This window comes from Saccopteryx leptura, chromosome 6 (assembly GCF_036850995.1).
Source record: "Saccopteryx leptura isolate mSacLep1 chromosome 6, mSacLep1_pri_phased_curated, whole genome shotgun sequence".
NCBI classification, from domain to species: domain Eukaryota; kingdom Metazoa; phylum Chordata; class Mammalia; order Chiroptera; family Emballonuridae; genus Saccopteryx; species Saccopteryx leptura.
In genome coordinates this window covers 125,236,316-125,255,513 of record NC_089508.1, presented here as the reverse complement: position 1 = coordinate 125,255,513, position 19,198 = coordinate 125,236,316, and the positions used below count along the sequence as shown (strand labels likewise).

At 41.3% G+C, this 19,198-nt stretch overlaps 1 protein-coding gene across 5 annotated transcripts in view; it reads left to right on the top strand.

Annotated features, from left to right (window-relative positions):
* The window catches only part of MYO9A (myosin IXA), a 301,246-nt gene that overhangs the window by 269,559 nt on the left and 12,489 nt on the right, over positions 1-19,198 (top strand). For all 5 annotated transcript variants that reach the window (XM_066388529.1, XM_066388530.1, XM_066388531.1 and 2 more), the window contains 6 exons: positions 473-534; positions 6,900-7,092; positions 8,894-9,022; positions 9,594-9,699; positions 10,461-10,592; positions 12,025-12,148. In XM_066388529.1, the coding sequence (XP_066244626.1) occupies positions 473-534; positions 6,900-7,092; positions 8,894-9,022; positions 9,594-9,699; positions 10,461-10,592; positions 12,025-12,148 (746 nt within the window). The remainder of the gene's footprint in view (positions 1-472; positions 535-6,899; positions 7,093-8,893; positions 9,023-9,593; positions 9,700-10,460; positions 10,593-12,024; positions 12,149-19,198) is intronic.

The following is a 19,198-nucleotide window of genomic DNA, read 5'->3' as shown; positions in this document are numbered from 1 at the left end:
TTAATTCTGTGAGGGTTTATTTACTGCTGGGCTAAAACTGAAACATTAGGAAGGGTTGAGTCTACTATGGTAATAAGGATAAAAGTCATATGAAGGGAACATGAACTCTAATCTGTGACTCAAACCATAGAGATAGATAAGTATTTTACTGGAATATGGGGGCGGGGGCGGTGAAAGGGTAAACAGTCTTGAAAGAATAAAAATATTGTATAGACATTGGTTAGAAATATTAGGCATGTTTTTCAACTTTATATTTCTAAATAGAATGGGCTAAATAAAGTAAATTGTATTTACAAAGAACAGGTTAAATGCTTTTCTTTCTAATGTACAGAGTAGAGTATATATATATATATGATACTTTGGCAGTCTCAGATTTAAAGAAAAATTATATACAAAATAAACTTTTAATCTTTTTAAGTTCATGTCATTGATATACAAACTTCTAAAAATTCTCTCTTAACCTTCTTTTTAGTATGCAAGTATGCTTGCCACAAGAAGTGCTGTCTGAAAACCACAGCCAAGTGTTCTAAAAAGGTAAGAAGTTATTATCTATGAATAATAATGAACAGAACTGATGGGTTATTTGGTGTCTCATGGAAAGAAATCAAGGCCTCTAGGATAGTTTTATAGAGCAGTAGGTTTAAAACCTTTGATTTTCAAATCACAGTAAGAAATATACATTTGCTGTCATGATCCAGCATACACATAAAAGGAGATATATATTAATATCTGAATTGATTTTCTGAGAATTATATTTACCTTTACTACATGGAAGCTACTAAACTGATTGCCCAATAATTTATTAAAGCACTGCTTTTAAAGGTTTCTTTTTTTGTTTGTTTGTTTGTTTGTTTTACAGAGACAGAGATAGAGTCAGAGAGAGGGATAGACAGGGACAGACAGACAGGAACGGAGAGATGAGAAGCATCAATCATTAGTTTTTCATTGTGCATTGCAACACCCTAATTGTTCATTGACTGCCTTCTCATAACGTGCCTTGACCGTGGGCCTTCAGCAGACCGAGTAACCCCTTGCTGGAGCCAGCGACCTTGGGCTCAAGCTGGTGAGCTTTTGCTTAAACCAGATGAGGCCTCGCTCAAGCTGGCGACCTTGGGGTCTCAAACCTGGATCTTCCGCATCTCAGTCTGACGCTCTATCCACTGCGCCACCACCTGGTCAGGCTAAAGGTTTCTTATTTTATTAAACATTCGTTTCTTAGGAATTATCTTGAAAGTGGTAGGTTGCAATTAAAGATTTTAACATGAACATAAAGTTCACTACATATTTGGTGTTTTTACATATTTCTACTTGGATACCATAGACAGAGATTTAAAAGATACTGTGAACATATACTTCAGTATCTATGTTTCAAGGAAGCAACTGTTTTTGAAAGATTTTAGGTTTTTATGGATGAATAATCACATTTTCTTACTTATTAGTCACATACAGACAATCGTAACAATGTTATATACACACCTGAACTACAATATTAATGTGTATGCATGTTGTTTATAGCCTATGTATAGAATTTTGTGTCTGTTCCAAATTAGTAGAGAAATTATGGCAAAGTACAAAGGGAATTTTGATTCAAGGCTTTAAATACATGTAGGTGGGACATTTGCTTCCAGCTAAGATAGAGTAGCTTATGGCATACTACTACTCATGCTGAGAACAACTGAAAAAGTCTGTGGTGAATCATCAGAGAGCTGCCAAGCAAACTGAACTTTTAAGGGCCAAGATCCTAGAGAGAAGAGAATTGTAGATTGGTAACTATATATCTGTGAGGTGTTTTTCTCCTCATGGGAAGTTGTCAAATTTTGTTATAGAACAAGAAACCAAGATTCTGGGCATAGGGCCACATTTAAGAATCAGAGAAGTCAGCAAAGTGGCCCTGCCTGCTTGGCTTAGTGGTATAGAGCATGGGCCTGGCATGTGGCTGTCCCGGTTCGATCTCAGTCAGGGCACACAAGAGAAGTGACCTTCTACTTCTCCACCCTTCCCGCTTCCCCTTCTCTCTTCCTCTCTCTCTCTCCCTCTCCCTCTCTCTCCCCCCCCCCGTCTCTCTTTCTCATTTCCCAGCCTGCAGCCATGGCTCAATTGGTTCTGCTGTAAAGTGACCAGTGAGTTCTAAAGCGACACGAGTTACAGGAAAATTTTGAGCACTTTATTATTAAAAGCCAGCTGGTTGCACGAAGCTCACTACAGACTCAAATCATGCAGCCGTGAACAAATCAAGGGTTCACTTTTAAAGGCAAAACCCATATTTTTGGGTGGGGGCAAAAGCAGGATACAGGCACCTAGCTAAGCAAGATTATAGAAGTGAAACAGGCTCCTTAAGCTAAGGTTATCTTTAGAACAATTTTGGGGTGTAGGGTCCAAATTTCTTAACAGTTGCAGGCCCCCTAACGTCTGCATTTTTATAGACTGTTGAGCCTGCACAATAACTTCCCTAAAATGGACAAAAATAGTAAAATGTTGAGGCTAAGGAGTCTAGTGTCATTATAAATTACACGTATAAGCTGGTCCTGGGTAGCTTATAATGCAAAGGGGTTACAATTAGTTGGGTCCCTTATAACAGTTCAAGTGCATCAGCCCCAGGCCTGAGGATGGCTCTGTGGAGCCTCCGCCTCAGTACTAAAAGTAGCTCTGTTACAAGTATGGTCCCAGATGGGGGTTGCTGGGTGGATCCCAGTTGGGTGCATGTAGGAGTCTGTCTTCCTCCTCTCACTTGGAAAAAGAGGAAGAAGTCAGCAAAGTTTTTAAAAATCTTACAGGACTGTAGAGACAAAATTTGAAGTCTAGGATTGGGACTATGATTCAGACGTAGAAAAATGAACCTGAAAATCAGAGGTTTCCCCTTAAGGCATTTTCTAATTCCTTGAGCTGCATAGGACAAAAAGCTAAGGAGCTAAGCAGAAGAGCAGATTAGAGTATTTTGCAGTCTCACAGTGCTCAGGAGAGAAATTATGCAGTTGTATGATCTACCTACAAAGAGGGACCCTAGTTAATACTCTCTCAATGGCATCTCTGAAGAGCCTAGGAAAAGGGAGGTAAACTTTGATTGGATTAAGATGATTTATTCTTTGTGCTAGCATCCACCAAAGAAAAGATGAATCCTCTCCAAAGAGAGAAAACTTCATCCAGAGCCTTTGCAGTTTGTTCATATATAATATCAGACATTAAGAAATGAGACTAAAAATACCAAATAGACAATAGCAATCAACTCATAGATGACCCAGTTACTGAATTGTCAGACATGCACTTTAAAACTTTTTTGATTAGGCCTGACCTGTGGTGGCGCAGTGGATAAAGTGTCGACTTGGAAATGCTGAGGTCGCCGGTTCAAAACCCTGGGCTTGCCTGGTCAAGGCACATATGGGAGTTGATGCTTCCAGCTCCTCTCCCCCTTCTCTCTCTGTCTCCCCTCTCTTTCTCTCTCTCTCTCTCTCTCTCTCTCTCTCTGTCTCTCCCTCTCCTCTCTAAAATGAATAAATAAATAAAAAAAAATTAAAAAAAAACTTTTTTGATTAACATGTTCAAATAATAGGTAAAAAGATACAAAAATTTTTTTCTATCACAAAATGGAAAAAATAATATTTATTATTTATTTATTTACCTGGAAAGTCTAAAAATAAAAAATGCAGCTGAAATTATAGGACTCAAAAAATAGATTTAAAAGCATATTGGCCATAGGAGAAGAAAAGAGTGGTAAACGGATAGGTTACTAGAATTATCCAAGCATGGAGAGGAAAACGAATAGGTAAATATAGAAATAAACATAAAAGACATTGGAAAGGATGAAAGGTTTTTAAATGTATGTGACTGGTGTTTGGGAAGAAAGGTATAATGGTCCAACACATCAAGTCACAGGTTCATGAACCAGTTTTAACCTAAAGTGGGATAAAGACAAAGAAAACCGTACCAGATACAACAGTACTCCAAATGAAAGAAAAAGAAAATTTCTTTTTTTTTTTCTTTTTCTGAAGCTGGAAACGGGGAGAGACAGACAGACTCCCGCATGCACCCGACCGGGATCCACCCAGCACGCCCACCAGGGGGCGACGCTCTGCCCCTCCGGGGCGTCGCTCTGTTGCGACCAGAGCCACTCTAGCGCCTGGGGCAGAGGCCAAGGAGCCATCCCCAGCGCCCGGGCCATCTATGCTCCAATGGAGCCTCGCTGTGGGAGGGGAAGAGAGAGACAGAGAGGAAGGAGAGGGGAAAGGGTGGAGAAGCAAATGGGTGCTTCTCCTGTGTGCCCTGGCCGGGAATCGAACCCGGGACTTCTGCACGCCAGGCCGATGCTCTACCACTGAGCCAACCGGCCAGGGGAAAAAGAAAATTTTTTTTTTTTTTTTTTTATTCATTTTTTTTTAGAGAGGAGAGGGGGAGAGAGAGAGAGAGAGAGAGAGAGAGAGAGAGAGAGAGAGAAAGAGAGAGAAGGGGGGAGGAGCTGGAAGCATCAACTCCCATATGTGCCTTGACTAGGCAAGCCCAGGGTTTCGAACCGGCAACCTCAGCATTTCCAGGTTGACGCTTTATCCACTGCGCCACCACAGGTCAGGCAAAAAAGAAAATTTCTTAAAAGTAATCAGAGGGGAGAAAAATCAGTGTTACCTAACTGAGCAATGAAAAGACTGACAACTGACTTTGCAATTAAAATAATGGAGGTCAAAGACAGTGACTTGGCACATTTTAAGCGTCAGAAGAAAATAAAGCTAACCCAGAATTCTGTATCCAGTAACAGTAGTCTTCAAAAGTGGACATGGTGCGAAGATATTTCCAGACAAACAGAAACTCAGCATTTGTCACCAGCAGACTTGCAGTAAAAGAAATATTAAAGGAGGTTTACAAGGTAGAAGGAAAATTACCTTGTCTGGAAACAGAAATACAGGCAGGAATGAAGACCAATGGAAAGAATAAATAATGTGTAAATATAAATGAATATTACTAAAAACAAGAATGTCTTGTGGGCTTAAAATATAGAGAATTAAAGTGCATGAAAACTACACAAAAGGACTTAAATTATTCAAAGGTTCCTGGGTTACCTGAAAAGTGGTAGAAGTCCTGAAAATATATATATTAGGCTTAAATGTTACAGATATTTGTTGAAGTTTTTTAAGTAACCACCTAAAGAACAGCAAATGAATGTTCATGAATACAGTGGAATACTAATCAGACATAAGAAATGATGACCTATTGTCATTCACAACATCATGGATGGGCCCTGAGAACATTATACTAAGTGAAATAAGTAAATCAGAAAATGCTAAGAAGTATATGATTTTACACGTAGGGAAATAATAGCTAGGGTAGCTGTTTGTGCTGACTGGGGCATGGCAGGCACCAGTGGTTTCCCACCTTTCTGTTCCAAGGTGGGGGTGATGGGTAATATCTCATTTGTGGGTTCCACAATACATGCATGATCAAGCAGCTACTTCTTAGGACCAATCTTAACCACTTGGGTCCTAAGGAAGCATTTCTAAGTGGAAAATTCATAGCCACACAAGCCTACCTCAGAAAACAAAGAAAATCTCAAGTAAATCTAACTTACACTTAAAAGACACTAGAAAAAGAACAAACAAAACTCAAACCGAATAGAAAGGAATGAAATAATAAAGATCAGAGCTTAAATAAACAAAAAAGAGTCTTTTTTTTTTTTTTCATTTTTCCAAAGCTGGAAACGGGGAAGCAGTCAGACAGACTCCCGCATGCGCCCAACCGGGATCCACCCGGCATGCCCACCAGGGGGCGATGCTCCGCCCCTCCGGGGCGTCACTCTGCCACATCCAGAGCCACTCTAGCGCCTGAGGCAGAGGCCACAGAGCCATCCCCAGCGCCCGGGCCATCCCTGCTCCAATGGAGCCTCGACTGCGGCTGCGGGAGGGGAAGAGAGAGACAGAGAGGAAGGAGGGGAGGGGTGGAGAAGCAGATGGGCGCCTCTCCCGTGTGCCCTGGCCGGGAATCGAACCCGGGACTCCCGCACACCAGGCCGACGCTCTACCGCTGAGTCAACCGGCCAGGGCCCAAAAAAGAGTCTTAAGAAAACAATACAGCCTGACCAAGCAGTGATGCAGTGGATAGAGCATTGGCCTGAGGACACAGGTTCAAAACCAAGAGGTTGCTGGCTTGAGCATGGGATCATCTGGCTTGAGCTGCGGGCTCACCAACTTGAGTGCAGGGTCACTGGTTTGAGCATGGGATCATAGATATGATCCCAAGGTCACTGGTTTGAGCCCAAAGGTCGCTGGCTTGAAACCCAAGGTCACTGGCTTGAGCCCAAGGTCACTAGCTTTTCTGAGAATTTAAATAATCTTAAGGATAAGCCATTCTTTTGCAGCCTCATAAACTATAGTTAGTAAGTTATGATATCAAATACACTATTGGACTAAATAAAAAAGAGCTAGAACACTAACCATGGACCAATGTCTGTGTACCTCTGCCTTTAGCTGTGACATCAACATGTAGTTGAAGTTTTCTAAAGTTTACGTAAACATTAAGAATTCTTATGCTTCAGGAACTACTGACAGTTCTAACTCATACTAAATTGGTAAATTTTTTAATGGTGCGTGTTAAATGTTTGGCATACATTTAAGTCCCTTTTCTCTTGGCCACATCTCACCTTTATATGAAGAGATTTTTCACAGGAAGAGAACAGTAGCCTGCTGCCACTACCTTTCTTCTTTATCCCATTACTTCTGGGGGTTTTCCTAGTGGAAGAGGATGGAAACTGACATCTCACTTATACTGTCAGCTTTAACCATGATTCCCTCTCTCCCTAACTCTCATAACTGTGCTCATAAACCTTCAGGGAAATAACAAGTAGTGCCTCCTAAAGAGCTGGTTAAACATGTTTAAAGATGTTTGAACATATTTGGAAACAAAAATTATCTTCCATTTAGTATGATCCAGAGCTATCATCTCGACAATTTGGGGTTGAACTGTCCCGTTTGACTAGTGAAGACCGAACTGTTCCTTTAGTGGTAGAAAAGCTGATAAACTACATCGAAATGCATGGACTATACACGGAAGGCATTTACCGGAAGTCTGGGTCAACTAACAAAATCAAGGAGCTTCGACAAGGTCTAGACACAGGTAAGATGGTGCCTCCAGATCAAGGCCAAATACTTTCACTTAAATTAAAGGTCATTTTCTACTCTTAATTTTCATTACATGTTGATCCTTTTCTTGTAGCCAGAAGAACATAATCTTTTCTGTGGTGCTTGTTAATCATTTTGTGGGTTTCAAAGGAGTCTTTCCTATTTTATATGGTCAATTCAGCAAACATATACTGAATATGTCATTTATGCAAGGCAAAGTTATTAGGTAATTGAGACAAACCTCTTTATCTTTTTAACAATCTGTTAAGATCTTGATATCTAATTGCAAAGAAATATTTAGGCTCAGGGAAATTAATGAATGAGTTGTTGATAATGCAGGGTACTGATGTTTTTATAACAGTCTTCACAACCCTATGAATTAGGGATTGTTAGCCCTGTTTACAGATAAAGAAACAGAGGTTTACAGAGGATCCTGCCCAAAGACTCACCAGTAAGTGACCAAGAATTTAATCCTAGATCCTAGAATTTAATCCTAGATCTTCTGAGTTCATTCTAAACTGTTGCCTGTTAGTCTCTATTATTCTGATTCTAAGTGCTGTTTCCAGTACCTCTTCTTGCCTCCCTCCATGATGACATAGTTACTGAGTGGTAGTGGGTTGAGTGTGTATCTCTGTACAGCTCTAGCCACAATCCTGGAATGTGTACAGGGGTTTGAATTTGGTTTCATTCTCAACTTCTACTCTTTTTTTTTTAACTATATATATATATATATATATATATTTTTTTTATTCATTTTAGAAAAGAGAGAGAGAGGGAGAGAGAGAGAGAGAGAGAGAGAGAGAAGGGGGGAGGAGCAGGAAGCATCAACTTCCATATGTGCCTTGACCAGGCAAGCCCAGGGCTTTGAACTGGCGACCTCAGCATTTCCAGGTCGACGCTTTATTCACTGCGCCACCACAGGTCAGGCTCAACTTCTACTCTTTACCAATATTGAGAAGGAGTAGGTCTTTTTGAGTCTCTTTATGAACAAAGCCTGTCTTTACATAGCGAAGAACCTACCCACATACTATTTTCTTTCTAGTTTTCTTTCTTTCTTATTTTTTTTTTAATGAACAAATCAATGAGCAATGAATCAGTATGGACATAATAACAGAAAATGCCTGAAAAAACTCAGGCAGAGGTTCTGCTTCCAGAGACTTTGGTCTGCTCCAGTTTAAGGGCAATTGCCACCTTGTCTCTTGTACCTTTAGTCAGACTGCCAAGTGAAAAGTCAGTCTTCCTTTATCCTCTTGATCACCCTTACCCAGGTCATCTCATCTATAAATCTCATCTATATAAACAAGTGAGACAGAATAAAGGTGTTCCCCATACATTGCCTAAGCTCAGTTATTACTCATTCATCTCCAAGAATGACTTAAAATCAGCCTTACTTTTAGAAAATGTCCCCTGGGCCTTTTTTCATTTGTCATGGGAAGCATTGTTACTCAAAGTTTGGTTCAGGACTAATCCATAGCAAGATAAGTGCAGAAATTGAGCATTAGAAACTGTTCAAGCAATTTAACAGTGCTTTGACATGAAGATGTGATCTTTTATTTTATACATGGATTAGTGTACAACAAATTTGGAAAATAAAACAAAAATTGTTCCTTTACTACAATTAGCAGCAGTGTTCTAAAACATTGAATTAGACTGTAGAAGAGAAGTCAGTCTCATTAAGAACAGGAAGCCAAAAAAAAAAAGAACAAGAAGCCTTCTTTTGGTGATGGTAGTTTCTAAAGTGAATTATTTGAATCTCTTTGCATGTTTTGTCTTTTATCACTCTTGTCTATGAATAGATGCTGAGAGTGTAAACCTAGATGACTATAACATACATGTCATTGCAAGTGTATTCAAACAATGGCTTCGTGATTTGCCCAACCCACTCATGACCTTTGAGCTCTATGAGGAATTTCTTCGAGCAATGGGTAAGCACTGGATTCCTAGGTTTGAGGGAAGGCCTCTACTTGGGAAAAGAATACCGTCTTTGTTACATAGATTATTTAGCGATCCTCTAGTAGTTTAGTCCATTTGTAAATCTTGGCAAGAATTCTGTTTTGTGCCAGGCCTGACAGGTTATGGAGTTTAGTATTTCAGTGCTACAGATGTGTAGATGATGAAGGAAGGCCTAGAAGTATTTAGGCCCTGAGGCATGACTTCTCACAGTCCCATAAGACTGGTTTATAAATTATATGGCAGTTGATTAATTTTAATGGGGGCTTAGTTAGCCACCAGATGCCTAAAAAACTAGGGCATCTTTTTTCCCTTGCTGTAATCAAGGGTTACTGGGATATAAACGAAAACTCAGGAGACTACATAGTGAACAAAGAACTCCAGCAATGAGAGAGTAGTGGTGACTGAGTTACCAGCCACACAGCTACACTGCCTCTCCTAAAATTCTAGAGCCAGTTTCCCCTGATTCCTAGTATCTCTCCAGGAAGAATAGGTAGTATATAAGAAAGGATAGCTAGTCTTATTTGCTGCTCTTACTGTGTTTAGGTCTTCAAGAGAGGAAAGAGACAATCCGTGGTGTATACTCTGTGATTGACCAGCTCTCCCGAACTCATCTCAACACACTGGAACGCCTCATCTTTCATCTAGTTAGGTAACTTCAAGAAGCAAAGGAATATTTAACAGTTCCCCTTGGATTCCTTTAAATAAATGAAGAGGTTCTCCATTTGGTAAACTGACAGATTCCCCCATGTATAATGTCAATACATCAAACAGGTAGAAATCATCAGACTAGTTGGACTGCATGACAGGTAGAAATCATCAAACTAGTTGGACTGCATGCTTCTCTTTCCTATCAGAACCAGGTAACTTCAGCGTCAGGGTGACACTGTGTAGCCTAACCTATTATTTAATCTTGAACTAGAAAGTTTGTATATCTACTGGTATAACCTAATTCATAGGAGGATGGGTCCAGATGGTACTTAGGTGACTGATCATAGACTTCAGGAGTAGTCTCTCCACCCCAGAGTGTCAGTGGCAGCAGTTGCTGGGAAGAACACCATCTTTTTTTTTTACAGATATGTATGACTATCTGAAAATGCCTTAAAGTCTCTGCTCTGTGTTCTTTAGATGTGTTCATCTAGTGATGATGACCTTGAGCCATGGGTCAGAGATGTCCCTTAATAAGCTCTGCTGGCCTACATTACTTCAAGGGAGGGACAGAGCAAAAGTGTGGTTTCCAGAGACAAAGGAGCCACTTTGGGAAGAACCTACAGTGTCTCCCTCCAGCTGCTATCAACACCCTTCAGTACTGTGCACTTGGTGTCACACGTCATCTTTCTCTTGTCTCTTCTGCCTCCCTCCCTACTGTTGTCCTTTTTATCGTGTTTCACCTGAGGTCTTGTTGTTTCTTAGGATTGCTCTGCAGGAAAACACTAATCGGATGTCTGCTAATGCTCTGGCCATTGTGTTTGCACCCTGCATCCTTCGCTGCCCCGACACCATCGACCCACTACAGAGCGTGCAGGACATCAGTAAGACTACCACGTAAGGCAGTCTCCGTCCCTCTACAAGACCCCAGGGGCTTCTGAATCAGTATAGTCACTTTATCCAGATACCGAGCATTGCCCATGATTTTATACGCTCAGATTATTTTTCAAGGATTACTGGATACCCTGGGTTTTTTATGCTGAAGGTGAAAAAATTCTTTGGAGTCTGATCAGCTGAGCATCATTTGTTTTTTTGTGGGTTTTTTTTGACAGAGAGAGTGATAGATAGGGACAGACAGGAAGGGAGAGAGATGAGAAGCATTAGTTCTTCGTGGCAACACCTTAGTTGTTCATTGATTGCTTTCTTGTATGTGCCTTGACCGGGAGGCTACAGCAGACCGAGTAACCCCTTGCTCGAGCCAGCGACCTTGGGCTCAAGCTGGTGAGCTTTGCTCAAACCAGATGAACCCTCAGTCAAGCTGGTGACCTCGGGATTTTGAACCTGGGTCCTCCGCGTCCCAGTCCAATGCTCTATCCACTGCGCCACTGCCTGGTCAGGCTGAGCATCATTTATTTTAAGGAATCTTTTTTTTTTTTTTTTGTATTTTTTTGAAGTGAGAAGTAGGGAGGCAGACAGACTTGTACTTGCATCCTGACCAGGATCACCTGGCATGCCCACCAGGGGGCGATGCTCTGCCCATCTGGGGCGTCGCTCTGTTACAAGCAGAGCCATTCTAGCACCTGAGGAGGAGGTCATGGAGCCATCCTTAGTGCCCAGGCCAACTTTGCTCCAATGGAGCCTTGGCTGCAGGAGGGGAAGAGAGAGAGATAGAGAGAAAGGAGAGGGGGTGGGGTGGAGAATCAGATGGGCTCTTCTCCTGTGTGCCCTGAATGGGAATCGAACCCGGGACATCCACATGCTGGGCTGACGTTCTACCGCTGAGCCAACTGGCCAGGGCAAGGAATCTTTTTAAAATTTGGTTTTTCTTTAGGAATGCTGTAGTTTCTAAATGTATTTTAAAATTTCGATTTTCCAAATTACATATTCTTTTTATCTTTTTAAATCTAGTCTAATTGTGGCTTTGTGGCTCTGAATCCCTGTATTCTCAGTATTCCTCTGTTTCACCTTGGCCTTTTTTTCATAAGCCTCTGCTGTCCTCCTGGAGTGGTGGTTACCCTTGACTGCAAAGGGGCCTTAAAGAAACTGATGTTTGTGTCATCTTCCCAAAAAGTCGAGTCTGATTTCATTGTTCTGGGGTGTGGCCTGAGCTTGGGGACTAAGAACCACTCCTGAGACAGATGCTAAAGTGCACCCAGTTCTGGACCACCATGCTGTGAACTCACCCTGTCGCTGAGCTCATCAGATCAGGGGTGTTGGGTTTCCTTTCATCCTTCTGCCAGTCACCACACTTAGCTGAGGAATAGTGTATGGGTGCTACACTTGATTTATTTCAGCTTTTCAGTTTTCTCTCTCTCTGCTCCTGTTTCAGCTGTGTGGAGCTGATCGTTGTGGAACAAATGAATAAATACAAAGCTCGGCTCAAAGATATCAGTAGCCTGGAGTTTGCTGAGAATAAGGCAAAGACCAGGTTGTCACTGATTCGGAGATCAATGGTAAGATGCACGATGTGGAATCACAGGGGAAATGGGAGCTTTCCTGGGATTTTTTTTTTTTTTTTTAGATAGGAGAGAGAGAGGGAGAGAGAGAGAGAGAAGGGGGGAGGAGCTGGAAGCATCAACTCCCATATGTGCCTTGACCAGGCAAGCCTAGGGTTTCGAACCGGCGACCTCAGCATTTCCAGGTCGACGCTTTATCCACTGCGCCACCATAGGTCAGGCCTTTCCTGGGATTTTAAGTGTGCATTTTCAGTGGGGAAAGAGATGATTTTCTGAATCTTTTTCATGTGGAACAAGTAAAAAAAAATCATCAACTTTTGGGGTACAGAGAATGCCTCATGTTTGATCTTTTAGCTTTCTGTATTTGTATGTACAGAATACATATGCATTTAAAAGTGTAGAATTTTAAAAATCAAGTATTTGCATAAAATGTTGGTGGTTTAATAATCTATCCTGTTTTCTTTTCCTGTCTTTTCTGTGAAAACTTAACCTATCTTAACTTTTTTCTCTACTTGCTTCTACTATCTGTTCCTGCCCTCCACCATGCCACTTTTGGTGGTCCTGCCAATACCCCTGGGATGTAAAGAACTTAATTGCAAAAATATCATTCATAAGGAAATGGAATTTTATCTACAAGCCTGTTGTCAAGGAAAGATTCTTTAAGGGTTTATTGTTAGGTTTTTGGAAAAGCCTTGCAAAAACAATAATTTATTTTCTCCATTTGCCCACTTTTCTGTTTAATATTTTCCTTTGTAACCAGTGACCTATATCTAGATAATTCCAGTTCTTACTGACTAATAATCATAGGATCTGGGTAACTAGAAAATTGCTATGAATTAAAGTTTAATTATTGCCTGTTTGCTACCCTTCCTCTCAGTTGTAAAACAAAATCGTAGTGCTGAACGCCTACTCCAGTCTCCATTGAATCTCTGAGGAGAGGCAGGCTTCCCCATTGTCATACCACTGCTTTTCCAGCAGAATGTCCTTGTCTCTTCCTAGTTTGATATTCAGATGAGTATCAAAGGAACTCTATTCTTCCTTCACCATTCAAACTGCCTGATACAGAACAGTGCTCCAATGTCTGCTCATTAGATGAATGAAGGCTCTTTTCTAAAAGCAAACATAAACATAGACTTTCCCAGGCATAAAGGGTTTAAATAAGGCCAATCCCATGATACTGTCTAAATCTTTTACCCAGAAAATGGAAAAAGAAACCCCATTTAAAAATGAAACCCTTTCTTTTTTTTTTTTTTTTTTTTTTTTTTTTTTTTTTTTTTTCTGAAGCTAGAAACGGGGAGAGACAGTCAGACAGACTCCTGCATGTGCCCGACCGGGATCCACCCGGCGCGCCCACCAAGGGGCGACGCTCTGCCCACCAGGGGGCGATGCTCTGCCCCTCCGGGGCGTCTCTCTGTTGCGACCAGAGCCACTCTAGCGCCTGGGGCAGAGGCCAAGGAGCCATCCCCAGTGCCCGGGCCATCCCTGCTCCAATGGAGCCTCGGCTGCGGGAGGGGAAGAGAGAGACAGAGAGGAAGGAGAGGGGGAGGGGTGGAGAAGCAGATGGGCGCTTCTCCTGTGTGCCCTGGCCGGGAATCGAACCCAGGACTTCTGCACGCCAGGCCGACGCTCCACCACTGAGCCAACCGGCCAGGGCCACCCTTTCATTTTTTAGTAGTAAGAATTTTAAGGAACTTAGTTCTGAGGCCCAATTTAGCAGTGCTCCTGCAGGGAGGGAGGGAGGAGACCTTTTACTAAAAAGCTGCTTTTCAAAGCAGGTAGACCAGCTATGCTTTTTTTGCTGCTGCTGCAGAGTCTTTTGAAAGATTAAACCTTCCCTTTTAATGGGGCAATGACATTTGCATTCTAACCTCTGCTTTCCTTTTCATGTCCTTTCTAATCCAGAAACCTGTACTAATTGCAGTTAGATTTATGAGCATTACCCGCAGTTCAGTCTCGGTATGTATTAATATTGCCATGTGTCACAGCACTTGACATCACTGTCTCTCATCCATCAGGAGTTGTTCTGCTGTTTCATCCATGCTTGTCCACCCTCCGTGTGCAGCCTAGTGCAGGCCCTACTTCCTGACCAGCCCTCTCTTGCTTTTCTCTTGCTCTTTCTTTAGAACCTTCGTCTTCCTTTCTCTGTATCATGCAGTTGAACAATCTCCATTCACGAAATACTCACTTTTCCTCTTTGTCAGATAAGCCTTGTAGTTTCCTCTTTGGTTGATTGAAGAAAAGGTGAATGTTGAAAGCATTAAGTTACCAGATTAATTTCTGCTTTCTGAGCTTTGGTCTCATCAGTCTCTTTAACTTTATTACTTTAAATACCTGTTGGTACTTCCAGCATCCTCCATTATTAGTAATGCTTATATATCTATTCACATATGTTGCTTTGATGGTATCTTCCCAGATGTAGAAGTATGGCTCTATCCACTTCTTATTTCTCAGAGAGTGGCATGTAGAAGTGAGCAAATTCATGGACTTGTTCTGGACTTAAATATCAGTGTAACAGAGCTCATACCAGGATTTTATTAATAATATAAAAGAAGGTGAAGAACACCAATATATAGGGAAAGTAATTTCAGAGATTGTCCATCTATGTGTCACCAGTTCTTTGAGGATCTCAACTTGCTGGCATGTAAATACAAATCAGTTTTGCTCTTTCTCTAGTAATTGCTTCTAACTCTACCATGCCAGACTCTCTGTTCCTACTGGACATTAACTATTTTAAAAAATCTTGTCCCTTATACAAGATATTCAAATGCTCCAGTCTCATTCAGTAAGACTTAGTTCTCTTCATATTATAAGTTTAGTCACAGGTTTGATGTAATATTCTTACCACTTTATCCCAGGTCAAACTGACCTTAATCTAGGGCTGAAAACTTTGGAGGTAGGCAAGTAGGTTTTTCCTCCCACACTCTTCTGCCCTGCTTTTTCTGCCTTGGGTTGTTGAAGCTGGGATGAGTGTTGGGGAGGCAGAATTCTGGATGATATCCTAGACCTTTGTTGAGGTGCCAGTCCTCTTTCTTTGTGTTCAACAGTAATTCCCAGCTCATTGTCTGCAGGGTAAATGAAGATGAGTGGTAGCTCCTGGTCACCCTGCTGACAGTGCTCTCAGCCCTATCCCGTTTCTGTAGGCACCAGGCTTCCCTTACAAGACTTGGCACCTCATCTGGCTAACCCTGACTGATGGCATTCACACCTAGTGACTCTGATAGGCATTTTTTTATAAGACTCTATCCAATAAAATCTACTTTCTACTTGTTTATATTGTTATCTCTTTAAGCCTTCAGAAAAAATGAAAATTTGGGGCTCACCCGAGGATTAACTTAAAGAGGAGAGGAGGGTATTGTCACTTAGTTCTCCCCATTAAAGCATTTGGTTCCCAATATTTTTACAGTAGGGAAGCTTAATACAGACTGGTCTCACAGAATAATAGGGGAGTTATTATGGGGTGGTCTCACAGAATTCTGACCCAAATCAGGTAATTAAGGATCTCTGTTTCAGAATGTCATTCTTAGAAAAGGTAGTAGAATCATATATAGACTTCCTCACACAAAGGAGGGCAAATCTACATGATTAGATGATTGAATCTGTGGGTTCAGAAAGAATGGTCTAACAGGAGGAAGGGTGGGGTCAAATAGGACTGTGTCTATGTGACAAGAGCAAGAAGGAAGGATCCTGCCTGAGGGTGTGGGAAAGGCTGTGGAAGAGGGGGCACTGGAGCTGGAGCTTAACCGATGAGTTTGAGCCACCAGGTGATGCTGGTACAGAGCATACAAGATTTAATTCTGGAAAAAAAGATGTAATTAAGAATTTCTGCAAACTTAGATATGTAATTGTGCGGAAGGGAGGCGTTAAAACAAAATGGGCTTTTTTTGTTCTGAAGCCTGAGACATTAGCACTGTGGGCCATGAATGAGACAGGGCTTACCTGGTCTGATAATTACCTATTAAGTTGGAGTAGGATTTTTTTTTTTTAACATGATGTCCTCATTTTTAGGGAATAATTGGTACCAGAAAAAGATTATTTAAAGTTAATATACTTAAGGCTCTGGCTGGTTGGCTCAGCAGTAGAGCATCGGCCCAGTGTGTGGAAGTCCCAGGTTCGATTCCCGGCCAGGGCACACAGGAAAAGCACTCATCTTCTCCACCCCTCCCCCTCTCCTTCCTCTCTCTCTCTTCCCCTCCCACAGCCAAGGCTCCATTGGAGCAAAGTTGGCCCCGGTCACTAAGGACGGCTCCAAAGTTTCTGCCTCAGGTGCTAGAATAGCTCCAGCCTCAAGAGAGCAACGCTCCGGATGGGCAGAGCATTGCCCCCTGGTGGGCATGCTCAGTGGATCCTGGTCAGGTTCATGTGGGAGTCTGTCTGATTGCCTCCCTGCTTCTAATTTCAAAAAAAAAAAAAAGTTAATATACTTAAATAACATAATTAATGATATATAGATACAGACATATCTCTATATATATCTATACACACACATGCACACACACATAATTCTGTACCCACAAAGGAAAAAATAGTTCCTTTTCATATATTATGTCTTGTTATCAGGGTTATGCTGGCCTCTAAAACTGAGTTGAGGAATAATCTTTTTAATTTTGAGGGAGAATTCATGTGATTTGTATGTTATCTCCTGTTTGCCAGTGAAATTATAAGGGCCTAGAGTTTTCTCTCTGAAAAGTTTGCATTTGTGTATTCAGTGAATAAGGCTATTTACTTTTTTGTATTTTTTTGACAGTATTAATTACTTGGTCTTTTGTAGAAACCTCCACTTTGTATGAAATTTCAAATTAATTGATATAAGGTTGTTCATAGTAGCCCCTGATCCTTCTTATGTCTGTAGGACTTATAGTGATGCTCGCTTCCATTTCTGCCTTTGGTTATTTGTGGGTTCCCTCTTTATCTTCAGTCTCACCAGGGTTTGTTCTTTTTGTTAATCTTTTCAAAGAACTATATTTTGAACTTGGTTCTCTCTTTTCTAATATTTATTTACTTTTATCTTTATTTCTTTTTCTCTCCTTGAATATTTTTTGTTGTCCTTTTAGTTTCCTGGAAAAAAATGCTTTTATTTTTAGCCTTTTCTACTATATACCTATAGAGCTATAACTTTAAGGTAGGCAGAGGTAAAGCGTATCCCACAGACTTTGATATTGGTGCTTATTTCAAAATGTTTTCTAATTTCTGTTGTGATTTCTTCTTTGGTCATGGGTGTATTAGAAATCTGTTTCTTTATTTCTGAATATATAGGTGTTTTTAGTTTTCTCTTTGTAATTGCCCTGTCAGTAAACTTATTTTAAATTACTTTAAAGGTCAGATATATCATTTCAACCTTAAGAACTGTATTGTCTTTGCTATATGTGCTTTAAAATAGTGTTCTATAGTTATTAGATACTAAACTTTGTATGTCTATTATTATCACTTATAATAAATTGTTTACTTCCATAGCTTTACTGATTAGTGTGTACACACTTGTTTTCTCTGTGGTGATTATAGCGTTGTCTATTTCTTTGAGTATTTTTGTCACTATTTTACTTTAAATTTCTGAAGCTATTTCTTAGGTACCTACAAATTTGGAAATGTTATATCTTCTTCATAATTTGAACTTTTACATTATAAAATATTCCTTTCTTCATCACCGGTAGCACTTTTTACCTTAAAGTTTACTTTGTCTAGAATTAATACAGCTATGTCAGTTTTCTTTTGATTAAATGTGGTTATGTCTTTATTCCCATCCTTTTACTCTCTGCCTCTCTGAATTCCTATATTTTATATGCATTCCTTATAGACTTCATATAGTTGGGCTTTTTAAAAAATACAGTATGCCCTGGCCAGTTGGCTCAGTGGTAGAGCGTCGGCCTGGCGTGCGGAAGTCCCGGGTTCAATTCCCGGCCAGGGCACACAGGAGAAGCGCCCATCTGCTTCTCCACCCCTCCCCCTCTCCTTCCTCTCTGTCTCTCTCTTCCCCTCCCGCAGCCAAGGCTCCATTGGAGCAAAGGATGGCCCGGGCGCTGGGGATGGCTCCTTGGCCTCTGCCCCAGGCACTAGAGTAGCTCTGGTCACGACAGAATGACGCCCCGGATGGGCAGAGCATCGCCCCCTGGTGGGCGTGCCGGGTGGATCCAGGTCGGGCACATGTGGGAGTCTGTCTGACTGCCTCCCCGCTTCCAGCTTCAAAAAAAAAAAAAAAAAATACAGTATGACAGCCCGACCAGTGGTGGCGCAGTGGATAGAGCTGGAATGCTGAGGTCTCTGGTTCCAAACCCCAAGGTTGGTGGCTTGAGCAGGGATCATCTGTCTAAGCACAGGAAAATTGACATGATCCCAAGGTCTCTGGCTTGAGCTCAAAGGTTGCTGGCTTGAAGCCCAAGGTCGCTAGTTTGAAACCAATGTTCCTGGTTTGAGAAAGGGGTCACTGGCCTGGCTTCAGTGCTCTGCACCCCTGCCTGTCAAGCCATATAAAAGAAGCTAACAGTGAACAACTAAAGTGAGGTAACTATGAGTTGATGCTTCTCATTTTTCTCTCTCTCACTTAGAATAAAAAAATTACACAATATGACAATTATCACATTATTACTAGAGCATTTAGTCAATTTACATTTAATGTAATCACTGTTGTATTTGGATTTAAGTCTGTTTAATTATGTGCTTTTTTTTTAACCAGATACATCTTTCTTTTTCTTAACGTTTTTGTTCTTTTTTGCCTTTTTTTTAAAAGAGAATCAGAGATAGGGACAGACAGGAAGGGAGAGAGATGAGAAGCATCAACTCATTGTTGCAGCTCCTTAGTTATTCATTGATTGCTTTTTCATATGCGACTTGACCAGGGGCATCAGCCAAGCCAGTGACCCCTTGCTCAAGCCAGTGACAGTGGGTTCAAGCGAGCAACCATGGAGTCATGTCTGTGATGCCATACACAAGCCAGTGACCCTGAGCTCAAGCTGGTGAGCCTGTGCTCAAGCCAGCAACCTCAGGGTTTTGAACCTGTATCTGTAGTGTCCCAGGTTGAAACTCTATGTACTGTGCCACTGCCTGGTCAGGCTT